The 20,146-nt window shown below is 34.1% G+C and overlaps 1 protein-coding gene across 1 annotated transcript in view; it reads left to right on the forward strand.

The window, feature by feature from the left end:
• The first annotated feature begins 1,149 nt into the window (after nucleotides 1-1,149).
• The window catches only part of LOC123543078 (ligand-gated ion channel 50-like), a 41,332-nt gene continuing 22,335 nt past the window's right edge, over nucleotides 1,150-20,146 (forward strand). The window contains exons 1-3 of the mRNA XM_053531525.1: nucleotides 1,150-1,475; nucleotides 4,647-4,697; nucleotides 7,171-7,320. Coding sequence (XP_053387500.1) covers nucleotides 1,224-1,475; nucleotides 4,647-4,697; nucleotides 7,171-7,320 — 453 coding nt within the window. The 5' untranslated portion in view covers nucleotides 1,150-1,223. The remainder of the gene's footprint in view (nucleotides 1,476-4,646; nucleotides 4,698-7,170; nucleotides 7,321-20,146) is intronic.

Consider the following 20,146-nt stretch of genomic DNA (forward strand, 5'->3'; position numbering starts at 1 on the left):
TTGTTTGTACACTGGCATATTTTCTATAAAGAATAAAGACATTAAAAGTATGTCAACGTTCAAATTATTTGCAATTTTTTTCGACAGAATGAAATGCTGAAAATGACACATTGTGACCGTCAGCAGGGAATATGCGCAATATTAACTGAGAAGGTCGGAAAAAGTGCTAGTGCAACTAAATGGTCAAAAATAATGGACTCATTGACATCATATTCTGATAGGAAATGAAAATGCAATGTGCAAATGTACGTTTCTGCGCTATTGTAAGTGCACATATACGAGTAGCATTTCATTTCTAAATTTCGTACTGTTTTAAACTCCCGAGTTATTGAAATTCAGAATACGACAGCTTGTGCTATTTCATTGTACACGCTTAAAATGCACATGTAAAACATAAATCTGGTAAGTTGTACTTTTAGCTATGTGTAGCGGGCAAAAAGATGGAATTTATCTGTAAAAGATATGCAAGCTTTTTTTAACATCCATAGAAGTTCACTGCACTATAAATTATGTGTCTTTTATTCTTACCCTTTCCTACTTACAATGATGTATGTATTTAATTTGTATATGTATAACTGGGGATAAAATATGTTTAAACTAAATGCAATGGTACATTTTTTTTCAACTGTTATGAAAATGAGTTAATGCGGATTTTATTATATATGTTCAGTGGTTTATTATTTTCGGTTAAAAAAAATGTTCTGAATAAAAAATAGAATAGAATTCTTTTTTTACCTCCACATAGAACGAGTACGTAATAAGTTATACATGCAAAAATACATTTACATAAAGTCATTTTTAGATAACAATACATAATGCAAAAATTCTTAAAGTTTGATACTTTGCGATTTCTGGGTAAGAGTTTCTGCATTTGCGACCGGTGCAGACCAAGATCAGCCTGCACATCCGTGTAGTCAGGTTATTGTTCGCTATTCAGTAAGTAAACTTTCAGTGAACATCCCTTCGAATAATAAATGATATTGTGCAAATTGTACGACGGATCAGGCCATTTTAGAAATTTAGCAGGCTAAGGGTTAATTTATGCACAGAACATGTAGAATAAAACTTCTCAAAATATTGTTATCTCTGTGTCAATACAGATGACAGGGCACAAAATATAAGGCAATACTTATAATAATGTTACATGCTTTGTTTCAGTTGGGAACTTTTCAACGCTTGTCGCAAAAATTATCTTCAAACGACCTACGGAATCATTTCAAGTTATGTATGTTGCACCTCCAGTTATATTGGTAATAGTATCATTTACTTCCTTCCTTCTCGACGACAATGTTGAGGCCCGCATCATTATAATCACTGGCGTCTTAACGCAGCTCATAATGCAGTGGGCTGCGATATACAACAAACTGCCACCAGTATCAGTTCTTACACAGCTTGATGTGTGGATGCTAACAAACCTTGCCTTTGTTGGAATTGTTCTGATAGTCAACGCTGTGATCTGCCACTTTGTTATTAAGGTATATATAACCAAAGATTTATTCTTGGAGGTGTATGGTTGGGGAGATGTTGGTTGGGGACTTTAGGGCGCAGTTCTCTAATGGTGCTTATTTATGTAACAATGGGTCGGTAACAGAATCAGTATCAGTAGCTAAAATCATGCTTAATGGCAAAATATGCGTATACATGTTTTATAAATATATAATAGCCGCCGGTTTCCCTTTGCCACGCCGGTATTTGGCAAATTCAGCCCATATTTATACGCGCTTTACAAAAACGAAAATTGCCTTAAATTGTTACATTAATCCACCTATTTTAAAGTTAGTATGTTTTGATATGATATCATTACTAGTTTTTTGTTAATCAGTACGAGAAAATTACATTTGCCATGGCAAAAGCGGTTTTGCCATGGCAAATCGGTCTTTTGCCATGGCAAGAAAATTCATGATTTTGCCAATTTTTTTTATATTTTTCTTAAAAAGTGATTTTAACTATTTCCAAACGAATGTTTTGGTAGAAATATGTTGTTTCATATCGATAACTCAGTTTTTTTTTATTTTGCCATGGCAAAAACTGGCAATTTTGCCATGGCAAGATTCTGCCATGGCAAGTTTCTGCCATGGCAACTTTGCAATGGCAAGATTCTGCCATGGCAAAATTTTACCATGGTAAGTTTGACAATACACATATAACTTAAATTACAGAACATATTTATTCATCTAATAAGTAAATTTCTTTTATTTATGAAATACAATATTAGTTATTATCATAGTATCCTGATATTTGATGTTATATATGACTCGAGAATTTTAGCAGGCTTGGATAATCTAAGCCCCGCAAAAAATATCCGAACAAAAATGTTTAGCGCTTTAAAGTTTGTTTTTATATTCTTGATCTGCATTTAGGTACTTAAGCATTTTTAATGACGAATAGAAAAAATGTGTATCAGATTTCCCTTGCACATAGGTTTGTGCAACATGTGCTATGTTACAAAAATTGGCATTTTGCAAAACCCGTAGAAAGTCACACACCAGCGGAACCGGTTATAGGTTCGATGCCCGGTGGCGTTATACAAAAGACGTAATAAATGGTACTAGAAGCTTCCTCACTTGGCACTCAAGACGGTAGTCCTAGGACTTGTCAGCCCGGTGTCAGTATAATGTTACTGGGTAGGGTATTTAACCTTAAATATAATTATTCATATTCTTTTGACAGTTTAAAAAACATGATTAAGTGTAGCTTGAGAGACGAAACAAAAAGAGATGACAAAACAAAATTTAAATCTTTATTTTTCCATTCTTTTTTAATTATTGTTGACTCTTTTATATTTTGTTGCAACTACAAAACTTCATCAGATACAGTAAATGATAATTTTGAGAACCTAATAAAAGTAATTGGCATTGTTTTCTGTAGCATTCAGTTAGATCTGTAATTATATGTATTGTGTGATGATTATATTAAAAAAAAAACAAATTACATGTATGTAAAATAAAAACATTGGGAAGGTAACATAATCCATATTCATTGATTCTGTAATAGACTTCGCCTGTTCTCAGTAAGTAATTATCAACCTCTCCACATGAATAAGCGGTGCAGGTTGAATGATGTCAGACAAAATGCCATTCATTATGATTCATTTCCCTTTCTGGTTAATTTTGAAAACACAAATACAGTTGACAGGTATCGATTTCTGGTAAATTTTGAAAACAAATACAAGAATTATTAAAGCATACCCCTTTTTCAAATTCTAAGAACAAAAACAAGAAATATCGAACCAAATTATGACCTAATTAATTATAAAGTAAAAAAGGGACTATTTACGAAAGATACGTGTTGACATTTCCACTTCATTATTTAACGCTTTCTTCTTCGAGTTTTCACGTTTTCCACTTCATGAATTCACGAATTCATGATTTCTGCTTCCTGAATGTACGATTTCCACTTCATAAATTCACAATTTCACGATTTCATGAATTCCCGACAATCTTCACGATTTATCGATTTCAATATTTCGACTTCACTAATTCAGGATGTAACGATTTCCAGTTCACGATTTCACCATAAAACTCCACAATTTCATGATTCCACTTCAATAATTTACGATTTCTCAAATTCACGATTTCATAATTATAGTACAATTTCAACTTTTTGCGACTTTATTAGTCACATGACTAATGTATGGCGTAGACAACCGCGGGTGAAATTCGCTCGGATGGCGTGTTATATACTTGCACAATGAGGTTTAGGCACTGAAAGTGGACATTGGTCGATAGTGCTACAACTGATGAGGAAACAAACTTACAAACATGTTTGATTGCATTACTGTTTTAAATGTGAAACTGTTCCAGTCTTTTTTACTGAGATAGCGATGAACATTTAAATATTTGATAAATAATGCGGCCATCTTGTTTTCATGGCAACTAAAAAAATGTCGTATTAAATTTTATTAAAGTTCTAAATGCATGTTTCAATCTTTTTGACTTATTTCCTTGAAATAATTCCTCTACTTTTTACAGCTATAATGGAAGGAATAACAATGTTTTACATCTTACACTCTAGAAACATAAAATTTATCTATATAAAAGGATATTTGCTTACTAAAAGAATCAGCAGTTTAAACGAAGTCATAAACGAACTACATGTCAAGTCTATAGAGGTTTTATGGACCATTATCAGACCGGACCAGACATGTTTATTTTGGATTAAGATGCCTGGCAGTTGTGGAGGGTTCGATTTTATAGGAGAGTTTCTTTTTCTTTAAACACAATATGCAAATCTTTGTTTGGATGATTAAAAATGTTAAGAATAAAATATTATATCACAGGGGCGTTGGCTCCTTGACGTTGTCAAAAAGATAGCAAATATTATTTATAGAATAGATATTGGAGTTATGATTTAAAGTATAGATATTTTTTTTCGAAACGACAACAAAATTAAATTTGCATGACTAATGCAGTAAAGATAAGTACATGACTATAGACAACACATCTTTTGTAAATGCATTCTTCATCTTTATTTCAAATTATTGAAACATGTTCCTTTAAAGTATTCAAAGCAAACGGCCTGAATTATTGTTGATACAAATGGACGTTCTTCCATTGTTATTAATGTATGGTAATATTTGTGACCCCTGGCTATAATTGTTATAGATAAACTATGTACAAAATACATGTACATATTTTTAATACCAGGAGAAAGAAGAGAAAGAAGAAATGAAAGAACGAAAAACAAAAAAGGAAAAAGTAAGTAAAGTATTTACTAAGAGAAACAAAGCAGAGGCTAATTGTCGTCAAAAAGACGGTTATCTTTGTAATGGAATAGTTCGTAATCATGGTAATAAAGATAGTTTCTATCCTTTGAGATAACTTAACACCATTTTTGTATATGTGTCTGAGCTGCATGTCGACCATATTGCATAATGACAAAACTGTTGGTGCTATTAACTTTCTGATATAACCAGGTCATGATGCAACAATTTGGATGTGGAATACGGTTAAAATTTAACGCATGCATGTCCGACATTGACACGTTATGAAAGTAGCACAGCATAAATGACATTCTACAATTGTTTTATATCAACTCCTCAGATAAGTTTTATAAATTTGTCTCCGAATGGTAACATTATAGTAAAATGATAGTTAAGGTATCCAAAACATTCTGGCGTTCATATGATATACGAGTCAGGTACTAAACTTGAGCCTCATTGGCTGAATGGATTAAGTCTCTGAGTTAAAACCACTTTCAAAGTGTACAATTCCCCATGCATATAACATTTACAACTGTCTAGCGAATGGTAGATTTTTGTACCATTGTGCATGAAAATACTTCGTTTTCTATAATCACTGTCACTACCATTGCAAGCTGGAAAAGTAGCCTATTAAATTGATGCAAGTTTAATAACCGTAATCTGGAATGCACACCATTTTCGGTATTCTCCTTTATTCCATTTACCTTTTAAGATATTTTAATTGCTGTCGTAATTTTAACGAACCTTTCTATTATCGTATAGATTACATGGGGTGTTCCAATAATAATGTCATTTGTGCATTATTTCGTGAATATCGTGCGCTATGTACTCTAAACCACAAAGGGTCGATAGAATAATCACTGAAGCATTACACAGGTAAAAATCTCGCACACAATTTCACTAACATTGATACAGTGTACATTGCTTTATAGCGTATTCATTACACTATACATGAAATGACTGGTAGAAAAGCTACAAATGTGCTTGAAATTAGGGCCTATATAAAAGGTCGGTCATTACTGGGCATAAAGCTTATGGATATTCATCGTGAGGTGTGCGACATTTATGGGGAGGGTCAAATGTCTCACAGATCTATTTGTAGGTGGGTTGCCAAATTTAAAACCGGTCAGCAGCAAGTCAAAGATGCTGCTCGTCCAGGTCGTCCTGCAACAACAACGACGAAAAGCAACATACAAAAAATCAGTAATATGTTGAAAAAAGATGCCCGATATACCGTGAGGGATTTAGCACGGTTGACGAACATTTCTTTAGCACGAGTTCATGGTATTTTAAAGAAACATCTTCCCCTCAGGAAAATAAATGCAAGATGGATACCCCATTTGCTAACAGACGAACAGAAGAGAGCAGGTTAGCATGTTGCAAATGCTAAATAGCTTCTCAAAATGTATCCCGAATATAACAAAAAAGCTTTCGACAACCTCGTTACTGGTGAAGAGACATGGGTATACTATTCTGAGCCAAAGCGGAAACGTTCAAACAGAATTTGGGTCACTAAAAATGCAAAACGTCCAAGTATTGCCAAGCGACAGCGCACGGTAAAGAAAGTTTTGTATGTGACTTTTTTTGATAATAAGGGACCAGTAATGCAAATCCCGGTACCAAAAGGCAGACGGTAACAGCAAAGTTCTACAAAAATGTTGTTCTGAAAAAATTAAAGTCCTGCTACAAACGCCGCCGCCCAAGCACAGGACTCGTGTACGTCCGACTTTTGCATGATAATGCCCCCGCTCATAAGGCTGGACTTGTGACCGAGTTTTTGGCATCAGAAAAAGTTATTGTCCTTCCGCATCCTCCATTTTCACCAGACCTGGCCCCTTGTGACGTTTTCTTGTTTCCAAAACTCAAATTCCAACTGTCTGGAAAGAGATACAAGTCGCGAAATGCCCTTGGGTCTGCAGTTTATCAGTACCTAATGGGTATTCCCATTAAAGAGAATGAATTCTGCTTTCAAAGTTGGATTGAGCTACTCAAACGGTGTATTCAGGCAGGTGGAGAGTATTTTGAGGGCCAGAGAAATTTAAAATGACGAAAACACTTGTAGTTTAGCAAAACAAAGGCAAATGACATTATTATTGGAACACCCCTCGTAAGGTATTAGTTTGAATACTTGCATAAAACTTTTTTTACTGGATTAACTGGAGAAATATATTTGCGCAGACTGGCATCTGGCATCTACGTCCTATTTCATCCATAATAACCTCTTCTCGTAAAAAATAAATGAAGCAACGTAATCCATAGCATATTTTGCTGTATCAGTTATCAGGCCAAGACGAAATGTCCCCAACAATCAAATGGTAAATAGGCAATTCAAGAAAGGTAAATAAATTGGTCAGTACAATCGGGATTTCTCTTTCATAGATATTTTTGTATGAGTCAGTAACTATCTATTATGCTGAACATATCAATGTTACAATATAACACTGATGTCGTGAGTCTAATATTTGCAGATTAAAACGAAAACAAAAGTCCATAAGTCAAGTGATAATGCACTTGAAGGCAGTAAGTCTGAGATACAGGCAAGCAGTCAACAAGTAGGACAAACCGACGAACGTACTAGACTTCTTGATTCTAAGCAGCCAACATACCATTCAACTGAGGTTTGTTCGTTTACTGTTAAAGAAAGCTTTATTGAATTGAAATACTTCTCGAGATCCTTTACCACCGTTACTGAACATTATTTAAGAAATGATAAGTTTCTAAACGTGGTTTATCGTAGAATAACTGCAGTGTTTGGTTCTTATGCGTAAGTATATATATATATATATATCAAAGGTTGTTGGCCTGAGTGATATATTGGTTCGCATAAGAACGAACAACTCAGGTTATTCCACAATAAATCACACTTTGGAACCTATTAGTTCGTTTCTAACACGACATACTAGTATCAACAGTGTTAGAAAATATGGTAACTACTTTGTAAGGCCATGCTACGCGCCTGGATCGGATGACTTTATTGCACGCGAGTGGTTTATTGCAGAATAACCCGAAAAAGGTGCTCTACATGTATGTGGGTTATTTGCTTGTCGTGTTAGAATTAAGGTTAACTTCCTACAATTAAATTGTTTATTTCAGCTGTGCAATCCGTAGCTAAACAATTGTGGCATTTAATTGCACGATTTCGTGAAAGTGTAAATAACGTACTACTATTAAGTATTGTTGTGTCCATTATTATTTTACAATTTCCTATCTAGTATTAACCACATAACTCTTAATCTCATAAGCTAGTTATTAACAGTAAGTAACATAGCCAATTTACAATAATGAAATGTGTATGTCACGTATACAAGATATTAAGAAGTTATGTTTTAAGCTGCATTCACACATACGGATATGTCCGTGCGTTGAGGTACGGTGCGGATAGTATTAGTCGATGGGTGTATAACTACGGAGCAGTATGTCTTAGTACGGGAAAATGGTGAGAAACAGGAAACAAACAAAACAATACAGGACGTGAATAAGTACGGATAGATATGAGGTACTACGTTGAATTACTTTTTACTGCACCTTGCAACCTGCCCAGCGTACGGATGGGTCTGCGGTAAACTACGTTGAACTATGCTTACGTACGAGCGGTCTCGGATGACTACGTTCGGCTACGGCGAGGTACGTAACAGCACGGATAACTACGTTTAAGTACGTTCAACTACGGATGAATAAGTTTCAGCCAAGTTGGACTAAAGTCAAGCTCAAATGGCTACGGTCCGCTCAAACTTTTGAGCATGTTCAAAAGTTGGAGAAACTTGCAAGTTTGTAATAAGTTTTGAATACGTTTTGACCACGTTTTTGGTATGGATTGATACAAATGACTACTCTGAGGTACGGCTCAGGTACGGATCGATACGGATTACTACGTTTTTGTCCGTAGCTAGACGTAGCTATCCGCGCCGTATTTGCGACTGGGGTATTATATCGAGCAATATACACGGGTTCGGGGTAACATTAGAAGCTCAATATTAGTCCGCTAAACACCAAGTGTATATTTTCGATGCAAGGCTGATAATCTTTTTCCTTTTAATTAATATTACTTAACATATAAATGTTATATAAATATATGATATGAAAACGTGCACCTGTCTGCATAACATTGAAAAAACGCACATGAATAAGAAATACCTTGAGGGTTAGAATTACGTAACTCAACCATTATAAAATTCAGACATTAGTGTGGAAAACTGGATCAGATGTTAGTTTTGTGTGTACACGGAAATAAGATGTTAGTTTTGTGTGTACAAGGAAATCACAAACATCGATACGGGATTCAACCTCACTCGGGGCGTTGAATTCTTGACATGAGGAAACCATTACGAAAGATCGGTTGTACTACTCAGGTGCCAACTAGTGAAATAATGCACAGAGGGGCTCCTAGGGTTTTCCTAAACTATCAAAGCTGAAAAGTCGCCATATTACCTATAATTGGTGCGACTTTAACTCCGACAAAATAAAGAAAATAAACAAATCACATCTGTTTAATTATTCAATCACTAGCATGTTTAAACATACGTAATAAACCAGTCGGTATATAGTTAATCAGAAAAAACGCACCCGCTTATAATACTATGACTGTATCGTTATGGTCATTAATAAGAAGTGTTTTGATTGATTTTAACTATTTTCTAAATTTTACATAATTTATCTTCTTTAAAGTTGTTTACTATAGTAAGGGCGACGCTACTTTAAGCGTCAGCAATTTTAAATAAACTATGAGAAGTGCCACAGTGGTATCTGTTCGGCGTGCGGATATTTAGCATAATTATAAAATGTTACTGGATAGTTTTCCTTAAATATACCTTATTAGAATGTATTATGTATTAATTCCACGGCATGATAAATGATCAGCAGTTGACACATCATCCTTTACGGTTTTGCTATATAACCCCAGTTTCTTGGACGGGCTTAGAGGTAGGATGGGGAGAGCACCTTAGCTAAGCAGTAGTTTTGCTGCAGAGCGCCTCCGCTTTCGCACAGAGATGTAAAATGAAGGGTGTCTCTCAGTTTTGGCATTTACGATTCAAAAATATTATTACTTTATTTATTTTACTTGAAAAACTATTTCTGAACTATGGATAAGTTAATTTAAGATAGAATATTCATTTTAAATGTGCATATATATAGAGAGATTTAATGTATTAATTAATTCAGGATAATTTCGGGCTTTGGAATGAATACATCATATCTAAAGAACTTTGTACCTCATGTTTTATGTACTAAATAAAATCCACTATACGATTGACTAATGAGCTTACAAAACGGCTGATAGGGCTACACGCTTCGGAGTTCACCCGGACCTAATCGTACAAGTAAGTTTAAAGCTTAGTATTAAACGTTTGTGGCCAAAACGAAAATAGAATATATCTCTTTATTTAAAATGCATAAATTTAGTTAAGCGTCTTGGGAGTAATTTTCATGCAATGACAGTTATAAAAAACATTTTGTGGTGCAAAGTACAAAATTTGGCAGACACTAGACTGTAAGGGTGAGAAAGCTAAGAGACTAACATACTACTTCCATATTGATTATAGTCTCATTTTCCTGCTTAGAACATCACTGTCTTAACTATATGTATTAATGATATAAAACGCTTCTTGAAATTCGATGTCACAATGATTATGCCACAGGGTCAAACGTAAGGGGTACACGTCATAAAACGCATATATCCGAGAAATTGTTAATAGTGTTGAGAGTAATATAATCTCTGATATTTTTTAACCATCAAAGGGATATATAATCATTTTGTGTAATTCAAATGCGTATCATCATATGACTTTCTGTATTGTATGTTATTGTAAAACCGAACCAAACCATGCTGTTACACTGTATGTAACCTGGTCGAAATAATTTTAAAGATGACTGTATTTTTACCGCTACTTAAAATTGGTATAAAATCAAGTCTCTACTCCCACGTTTTTCAGTATCTACAGTCCTGATATTTATGATCAGCATCTCCCGTAAATGTAATAAGCGGAGATAGCGGAAGTATATTGGTCTGCACCTACATTTGTATCTCTAGAAATGATCTTCATTGACTTAGACGGTAGAAGAGAGACAACTATGTATAGAGTTGATCGTAATAAACAAGAGAAGATTATATAATCGATTTTTATTCAATTATTAAGTATGAGGTTTAATTTGATTTTAAGGTAGTACTCGCTACAATTTGGCATAATAGGAAACCATTTCTCATATGAATGACATAAATTTGATATTTTAAGAAAATTGCTTCTTTCTGATATTCGACAGATAAAATAAAAACTCTTTTGAATGAGCATTTCCAAAACAATTACACATTATTTACCTTGGAGACTAAATGCGTTAGTAGGATTTATATGGGCAGACGGCTCCCAATCCTTGAAAAATAAAAAAACATCTATGTCAGTGTTACTATCGACAGTTTTTATTAATCCCCCGCCGTGGCGAAAGGATTATAGGAATAGTATGCGTCCGTCCTTCCGTCCGTCCTTCCGGCCGTCCTTCCGTCCTTCCGGCCGTCCTTCCGTCCTTAAAGGATTTTCATGAAACTTGGGTCAAATGATTACGTCATCAAGATAATGTGCAGAACCCATGAGTCAGCCTTGTCGGTTCAAGGTCAAGGTCACAACTAAAGATCAAACGTTTGAGCCTGCCATTTTGTGTCCGCTCTGTATCTCCTAAACCTCTTGAAGGAATTTTATAAAACTTGGGTCAAATAATTACCTCATCATGACGATGTGCAGAATCCATGAGTCAGCCATGCCGGCTCAAGGTCAAGGTCACAACTCAAGGTCAAAAGTTTGAGCCTTCCATTTTGTGTCCGCTCTATATCTCTTAAACCCCTTGAAGGAATTTTATAAAACTTGGGTCAAATGATCACCTCATCAAGACGATATGCAGAATCTATGAGTCAGTCATGCCGGCTCAAGGTCAAGGTCACAACTTAGGGTCAAATGTTTGAGCCTTCCATTTTGTGTCCGCTCTATATCTCCAAAACCCCTTGAAGGATTTTCATCAAACTTTGGTCAAACAATCAACTCATCAAGGCAATGTGCAGAACTTATGAGTCAGCCATGTCGGCTCAAGGTCAAGGTCACAGCTGAAAGCCTTCCATTTCGTGTCCGCTCTATATCTCCTAAACCCCTTGAAGGTATTTTATAAAACTTAGGTCAAATGATGACCTCATCAGAACGATGTGCAGAAATTATGAGTCAACCATGCCAGCTAAAGGTCAAGGTCACAACTAAGGGTCGAAGGTTTGAGCCTTCCATTTGGTTTCCACCCTGTATCTCCTTAACCCCTTAAAGGATTGTCATCAAACTTGGATCAAATGATCACCTCATCAATAACTCATAAGTCAGCTATGATAACTCAAGGTCAAGGCCGCAACTGAAGGTCAAAGGTTTCAGCTCTGTATCTCCTAAATTCCTTGAAGGATTTTCATGAAACATTGGTCAAATGATCACCTCATCAAGACATTGTGCAGAATTCATGAGTCAGCCATGTCAGTTCAAGGTCAAGATCACAGCTAAACTCAAAGGTTTACCCTTTCACTATCCATAGCAGTGGCGGGGGATTTAGCTGTGTTTTAGACTGCCTTGTTAAATTAAGCTTTAAACTACAAAAAAAACAAAGCAAGGGGTGCTAAAAAAATTTCTTTAAACAAAATCTGTTTTTTTTGGTTTTCTCACGTATATGAGAAGCCTCCCTTATAGCTGTTTAAGGTGGTGCCACTGCCAATATGTTTATGTGAAAAATATGTGCAGTTTCTTTTTTTGATTTTCTCTCCGCTAAATAGTGCTTAAACCTTTGAAACATAGAATAATGATATAAGATCATAAAGTTCATTTTACATTCTCACATTATTTTGCTTGCCATGGCAATGATATATTTTAACATCTTTTTCGCATGCAAAACAAAGTGAGTGGAATCCATTTTAACACTGACAATAGTTCAACTTTTGTAAGCTGTGATGAAAACTGTCTTCCCAGGAACATTACTGTTATTGGTGTCAATTATAAAATTGTTCTGCCATCAACCGTAGAGAAGTGAAAGTAGTGAAGTCAAAACATGCAAAAAAATGGAAAATAAAAAAGTGCTAACTTTAGCTCTGTTGCCGTAGCAACCAACAAGGCTTGTGTCTAATTATTTTATAAAATAACAAATCAATTACAATTATTCTGTCAAATCTTCTCAATTAAATTACAATTAATTACTTGGGTTCTCGGACAAATAATTAATTAATAACAGTTATTCAGCAAAAAGTAATAAATTATACTGTGAAATCACTAATATTCGTAGGTCACTAATATCCGTGGATTGCATGGTTGAGTGATATCACGAAATTTATTCCTAACATTCCAGTAAAATTGCCATTCATTTCATGTTCAAGTTGAAAACCACGAACTGATATGGCAAAAAAGGCAAAAAAAAAAAAAAGAATTTGTCAGATACATTGTTTTTATAAATACAATATTTTCTAAAGAAAAATACTGCAAATGACAGCTTTTGTATGGAAACAAAAAAAAAAGTTATTAAAGACAAAAATTCACCTTAAAACTATAAGTGATGAAATAATACAAAATGTGTTGACACCTTGTTACTTACAGCACAATAGGTATAAACTATATATTAACATAACTTTATTGGCAATGATGTCATAATTACCCGCCGCCAGGAGACGGTCCGTTTATTGGTATGCTAAAAAGATTCCGCGTGTGGGACATGGAGCAAGTCATGTTACAGGTTTTAGATTCTATACAGATTTATTTGTTCGCAGATGTGTAATACACTAATACTTTATCTAAATGATAATAATAACTTGACAATGAAAGGATGAAAAGATTCGGCACAAGATGGAAGTCTATAAATCAAATAAATAAAATGACTTCACATTCCTTACCAACAGTATTTAATTATAAAAATACAAACTAGTATCGCTCATCGACTCATCATTATAATGTAACGTCACGTTACATTATATGTACACTGATGATAATTTGGTAGTGCTTGTTTTGTGTTTAACTACATTTTAACCGTATTTCAGTCGCAACAAGGAATGGGTAAAACCGAATGAGGCTCCCCGATGCATGTGCTTGAGGGAGATAATTCAAAAAGTTGGTAAGGTAGAGGCATGGTTCTTTGACATCGCAACTCCCATCAATGGCATTTATCAGTTTTGTCAAGTGTCAATGAAATGCCGATAATACTATATGGAAGTAATGCTCCGAACAAGCCTTAATTGTATAAAAGAGAGATGATTCAAAAACTAGGCAGAGTTATGGTTCTTTGGCACTAAACTTTCCGTGAACCTTATTTTGTATAATAAAGGGAGATAATTCGAAAGCTAGGTAAGGTAGACTTATGGTTCGTTGACAATGCTCTTCGTCTTAATTGGCTCTAAAATTTATATGAAAGTTATACTCCAGAGTGACGGACGGACGGAAAGACAGAGTGGCAACTATGCTCGCCCTTCGAGGAGCATAGAAAAATAGTAATAATTCATGATTTACGAAAGTTTAGTTAATAACTCCATTCTCATACATAGCCCGTATTTTCTTATGTCACAATCCACATTTTCAGAATTTATCTGTGAATCTGCGCACAGAAAATAACTAACTGAATGCTTACACGTTTCTGAATGTTCATTTAAATGTCTGCAAATGATATTTTTGTTGTGCGTATTGACAGTAATATTTAGCATTAAGGTTCACCAAAAGTGTGCATTATACAGAGCTAAGCCTCTTTGAGAAGTATTTTGTCTAAAATTACATGTACTTCCGTCGTCACAGTTCTATTTTGTAGAAAATATCAAACTTCTTTTTCAAAATATTTTTACTTTAAATATGATTTGTATGTCTGTAACATATTTATCTAGGTACTCCCAGTATTGAAATACGGTCAACTTACATATTTCTGTAATATAGGAATATTTTGTCACTTTGTCAGCTCTATTTTCACTTTCATTTTGCAATTTCTGCAACATTTCGAAATTCAAAATGTAAATGCATTGTAGCAATTTTAACACTGGGAGTACCTGGAAATATATGTTAGGCACACAATAAGTATAGACCTAATGTAGGGTGGTCACATGAAAAATCAAAAACTGAATGAAATATAACATGTTATATACCATTGGAAAGCTGATTTAAAGACAAAATCAGATATGTAAACCTTATAGCTCTACTGTTACTAGGTAAAAAGTTACGTCAATTTTAGTATATCCACTATCTGGGTTTCATTCTGCCACTTCCGATGAACCCAGACAACAAAGACAAAAAAATGTTACTACACATACTTAAACTACAATTCTTAGGTCTCCATCTTCATAATCTTTCTCTAATTTGAATGTGTAGATAATGCCTTCCTCCCTGTCATACACAACATTATACCATTCCGGATAACCAGGTACCTGAAAAATATGATTTCTGTTGTTAAAGTAGTTGATATTGTAGTAGTTTAAAAAAAAATCGAAATATTTTCCCTGTGAGTTACTTTTTTGTTATAGATACTAAATACATAAATATATACCATAGAAAATATACATTTAAATTAACATAAAATACTTAGTGAATGGCTAGACACAGTAGTCAAAACTGTTGCCCGAGGTATTGACCAGTTAGCTATTCAAGAAGTGTTTTATTACATGATATCAGAGAAAAATGTTCATAATTCTTAAAATGTTGAGTTTAGCCTAGCACACTTTACTGCTGAATATAAACTGGTCATAAAGCACAAATTATGGACCAGTTATTTATAAAATGAGTCATGACTCATGTAATAGTAATAATACTAATTATTTAAGATATTATTATTAAGCATCTTGTACTAACTTATGTGTATGTTGACTAATAATAAACCATAGCATCGTTTTAGTGCCTTTCACATAAATTATTATTACTATTTGTTTAAATGATTTGTTAATTTCAACTGCAGTTAAATGATTTGTTAATTTCAACTGCATTGGGGAAAAGTTGTAAATAATTGAACATTATCTGAAATTATTGTAAAAACTTATGCAACTTTGAGGCTACCTGAGATATCACCTTGCCATTATACCACTGCTCTCCATCGTCATCTAGAAATTTATGTGAGACTCTCTTCCCACAAAGAATATGTGTAGCCCCTGTCAAGTTACCCTGGGTCGCGAGATTCAATGCTGCTGCTACAAGTTTTTTAACATTATCACACAATTCTTGCACTGTTAACTGCACACGCTTGCCATTAATCAACTTTGACAGTGCATAAACAGAACTATCTTCAGTTTTCTGTTGAAGAACATGCTGCCTAAATCTAAGTTGAGCTTTAATTGCCCTAATTTTATGAGATTTAGAAGTGTATGATCTTATTTGATTGTCAACTTCAATCTCACTTTGCCACAGGCCAAACTCAATTATTTCACTAGTGAATGTCTCTTTTTCAGCTTGCTTTCTGAGTTCTTGTTCTTCCTTTTTTCTGATCTTTTCATTCAGTAGCTGGCGCCTTTCTTCAGCTATTTGTAGCTTTCTTTCATGAAATTTCTTTAATATATTTCTTCCTTCTTTCCTTGCTTGAGTTATTAAAGATGTTTGATCAGTAGTACTTTTTAAATTCAACCATTCAGATGTCTTGTTTTGAGCAAACATAAGGTACGATTCAACGGCAATGGTAGTTACATTTGGTTTCTGATTCAGTATATAATCTAATTGTCCAAATACACTTTCTGCAAAAACACTACTTTTTGGGACACATTTATATCTGTCACGAAGTTCATTATTTTGAATGTCCATATTTGCATGAATTCCACCTGGTAAATCGGCTGCAAATAAATGTTTACATACCATACTTATAGCTGGCAATATAATTTTCAGACATAGCTCACAAATATCATCAACTTCAGATGGTTTCAGAAGTTCTTCAGTTATGTGATCTCTACAAATATATACTGTGTTCTCACCAAAAACATTATGTCCTTCCATGAAATTTCTGGGGTTCTCGGCTGCTTCTTCAACAACTGTCAAAAATTCAAGATATGTAGTGTTCATGTCCAAAATATTAATATTTTTGTCTTCAATAGTGCGCCAAAGTGGACATGTTAGGAAAACACTTATAAGTCCTAAACATTTTATCCCTGCTAAAATTTCTGGCATTTTCAAGTCATTCAGCACAGACTTCAGAAGCCTGTTTTCTGCTCCACTTTGTTGCAAAAACTGCAACATCTGTTTACGTAGGAAAAATACACTTGCAGCATTTGCAAATAAAATGTTAAAACGGGAACCTCTAAACTGGGTCAGTGGAATACTTTTCAAGCCTTTTTCTTTCAGGAAAGGTTTTACAAAAATAGAAAATGTTGAATAACACCCAGATTTTTCGTCTGCACCAGCTGCAAAAGCCTTCGATGCTGTTCTTGTTAATCGTGTTGCACAACTTTCTTGAGAATTATTAAAAAATGGGTCTGCTTTAGGTAAATCTTTATCACCAAATAATGCATTTTCAGCTTCAATCAGAGCCTTGTTACTGCATTCGGCTATGTGCACTAAACTATGCAACCCGCAGAAGAAATTTAAAAGGGGAGAAATTGTTTTTCCTTGCTCATCAATAAGGTTACCTTCTGTATCATGAAGTAACGGTAAAATTCCTAAACGAAATTCATCTAATAAGGTGTTGAATTTTATCTCAGTTGAAGCCCGATCGGACATTGTTGCAACTATGTGCCTAAGTATAAGACTAGATTTGTCATTTTCACTGCCACTTATTGAGTCAATATCTGAAAGTATTTCTTGAAATACATTCAGTGTGTCCCTAGCAGACTTAGTGCTGATGTCTCTTAAACCTAAAACCCAAAACTTTCCATTACTGTCACAAGTTTCATATCCCATGTACTTACTTCCTTTCTTGCTGGTTTCATCTGTTAATAGACAAATGTTTTCTTCTGCTGAGAACACTTCTGCAATATGTACTTGAGATAGAGCAAGTCTCTGAAGACTCATATTAAGAATAGTTGTTTTACAAGGTAATTTAGAAGGCACTTTCTTTACTAATTTTAAGACAGTTTCAATTACAAATGAAATTTTTCTGACACTGACATTATGGTCTAACAGCTGATATATACATTTCTGAATGTCTGTGGTGTAAGACCTTTTATCATTATCAAATGTATATAATAAACTATTATCATCTATAAGAGTAGAAAGCCATTCATTTTCCTTAATCAAGTCTCTTTCAATAGACATTTTTTCTTGAAGATCATTTCGTAGACTTTCAACAGTTTCCTGTAAAATTTTCACATCATTTTCAAGAGCACAAGTTTTATTATTAGTCATATCCAGATGGTTCTTCAACTTTGAAACCTTCTTCTCTGCGTATGAAACTTTCAACCGTAGAAGTTTATTTTCATGTGTTTGTTCCTTCAATTTTCTTTTCAAATTTTCGATACTTTTTTGTTGACATTTTACAGAACGTAAATTTGATCTCAGTGTAACATTTTGTCTCCGGACATTTCTGAGTTGAGAAGATAAATGTTTATTTGACTTTATAAGTTTGTCACATTCTTCTCTAGAAGAATTTAACTCGGTCATGGCAGATGTTGTGGCAATATTTAAGGCTTGACACATAAATTTTGAATTGTCTGTTTGAACTTTCATTTTCTTTGGTGCTACAGGTGAACATTTTGGTATCAAAAAATCAGTTTCATTTAATGTCTTCAGTTGCTGTTCATAGTTACTTCTGCTTTTAGATTTATTTAACTGTTTATACTTTGAAACAACACTACTTATTTTCTTTTCAATAGCTTGCTCTGTTGGCAAAGGCATATTAGCTTGTTTTACCTGTTTAACAATATTATTAACTGTCATTTTTTTACCAAAGTCTTTCACCATTAAAAAAACACTTTCATTAGTAATGGGCTCCATATTCAATATTTATAAACTTTTGAAAAGTTAAATCTGATATACTTCATAAAATTTTTCAAAAGAACAGTTTTTTTAATGATCTTTCATTTCCTTTTCAAATTGTTCTTTGAATTTTTTGAACTCTCGTCTGTGGGTTTTAAATTTAATATTGAGTTCCCTGTATTTGTCAAGTTCGTCTCTTAGAAACCTATTTTCAAGTCTTAGACGAAGAATTTCCTGAAATAAGGAAACAATTAACTAGCTACTATAGAAGGTTAATAGTCATGCATATTATAATAATGTTCCATCTGCCAAGCGGGGCAATATATGCCCGAAGGGTTATATCAGAGGAAGGAGGCAAAATTTAAAGAACTTGAAAATTGAAACCCAAAGGACAGGAAGAACAAAGTGAAGAAATTAAAAAAAGAATTCTCTTAAGTCCACAAAAAAAATCCTTACCAGGTACAGATATGTAAAAATACCCCCCAAAATTGGAGATACCATCCATGTTGTACCACAGAAAAGTGGTCTTCGTTTTTCCCTACGCCCAATTATAAAAAAAATTACAAAATAAGCTATTTATAGTAACCAAAAAGGGAAGTCATTCCAAAAAAATTTTGAAAGTGAACAAAAAAGGGATCTGCCAAACAAAAACAAGAGAACCACAATGCAGAGCAATATAAACATGAAACAAATTCATATTACCTTTGACCGCTAAGTGTGACCTTGACCTTGACAGGCTCTGCACATCATCTTGATGTGGTGAACATTTGTGCCAAGTTTGTTTGAAATCCTTCAAGGGGTTAAGGACTTACAGAGCGGACACAAAATTGCAAACAGACAGACGGACAGACACCGGGTTATAACAAAATACGTCCCTTCAGGCATATAAAAAGCAAGCATGAGATTTGTAACTAAGACTACTGTATATATAATATTAGTGGAAAGTGATTATTTTTATTTATTAATGTAAGACTATATGGTTACATAAGCACACTAAGTATACATACTGTAGATTGAATACTATATTATAACAAGAGCTGTCACAGGAGACAAAGCGCTTGACTATTTCGATGCTGGATAGTGAAACAGCACATCTGAGGAAGCTGGCCCTGTCACTGGAGTGTTTTATGACTCCAATGGTGGAGGAAGATATTGCACTATAATATCTTGAGTCTGTGTCAAAAATATTAAGTAATAAGAGAGATAAAGATACAGTGTATCAAAACACTAAATAAGTTAAGTTCTATGCAAAATTCATGAAATATTTTGTTGCAAGAGTTATGCACCTTGTGCCATATGCTGTATGTGATGAAGTGGAACAACTACATAAAGTCTGAATCAAATCCATTTAGTAATAATTAAGATATATAGTAAAAATGCATTAAAACAAGCAAATTCGATGAATTGGTATCCCCCGCCGAAAGGGTCAGTGATGAGGAACGGCAAAAAAATATATCCAGCAAAAAGTTAAGAATGTTACCAAGAAGCAAATAATTTCATTAGTCAAAATCAAATTAACACAAAATGAATGTTTTTTTTGGGGTGTGTGGGGGTGGGGGGGGGCGGGGGAGGATACAAAAGTTTA

This window comes from Mercenaria mercenaria, chromosome 19 (genome assembly GCF_021730395.1).
Source record: "Mercenaria mercenaria strain notata chromosome 19, MADL_Memer_1, whole genome shotgun sequence".
Classification (NCBI taxonomy): domain Eukaryota; kingdom Metazoa; phylum Mollusca; class Bivalvia; order Venerida; family Veneridae; genus Mercenaria; species Mercenaria mercenaria.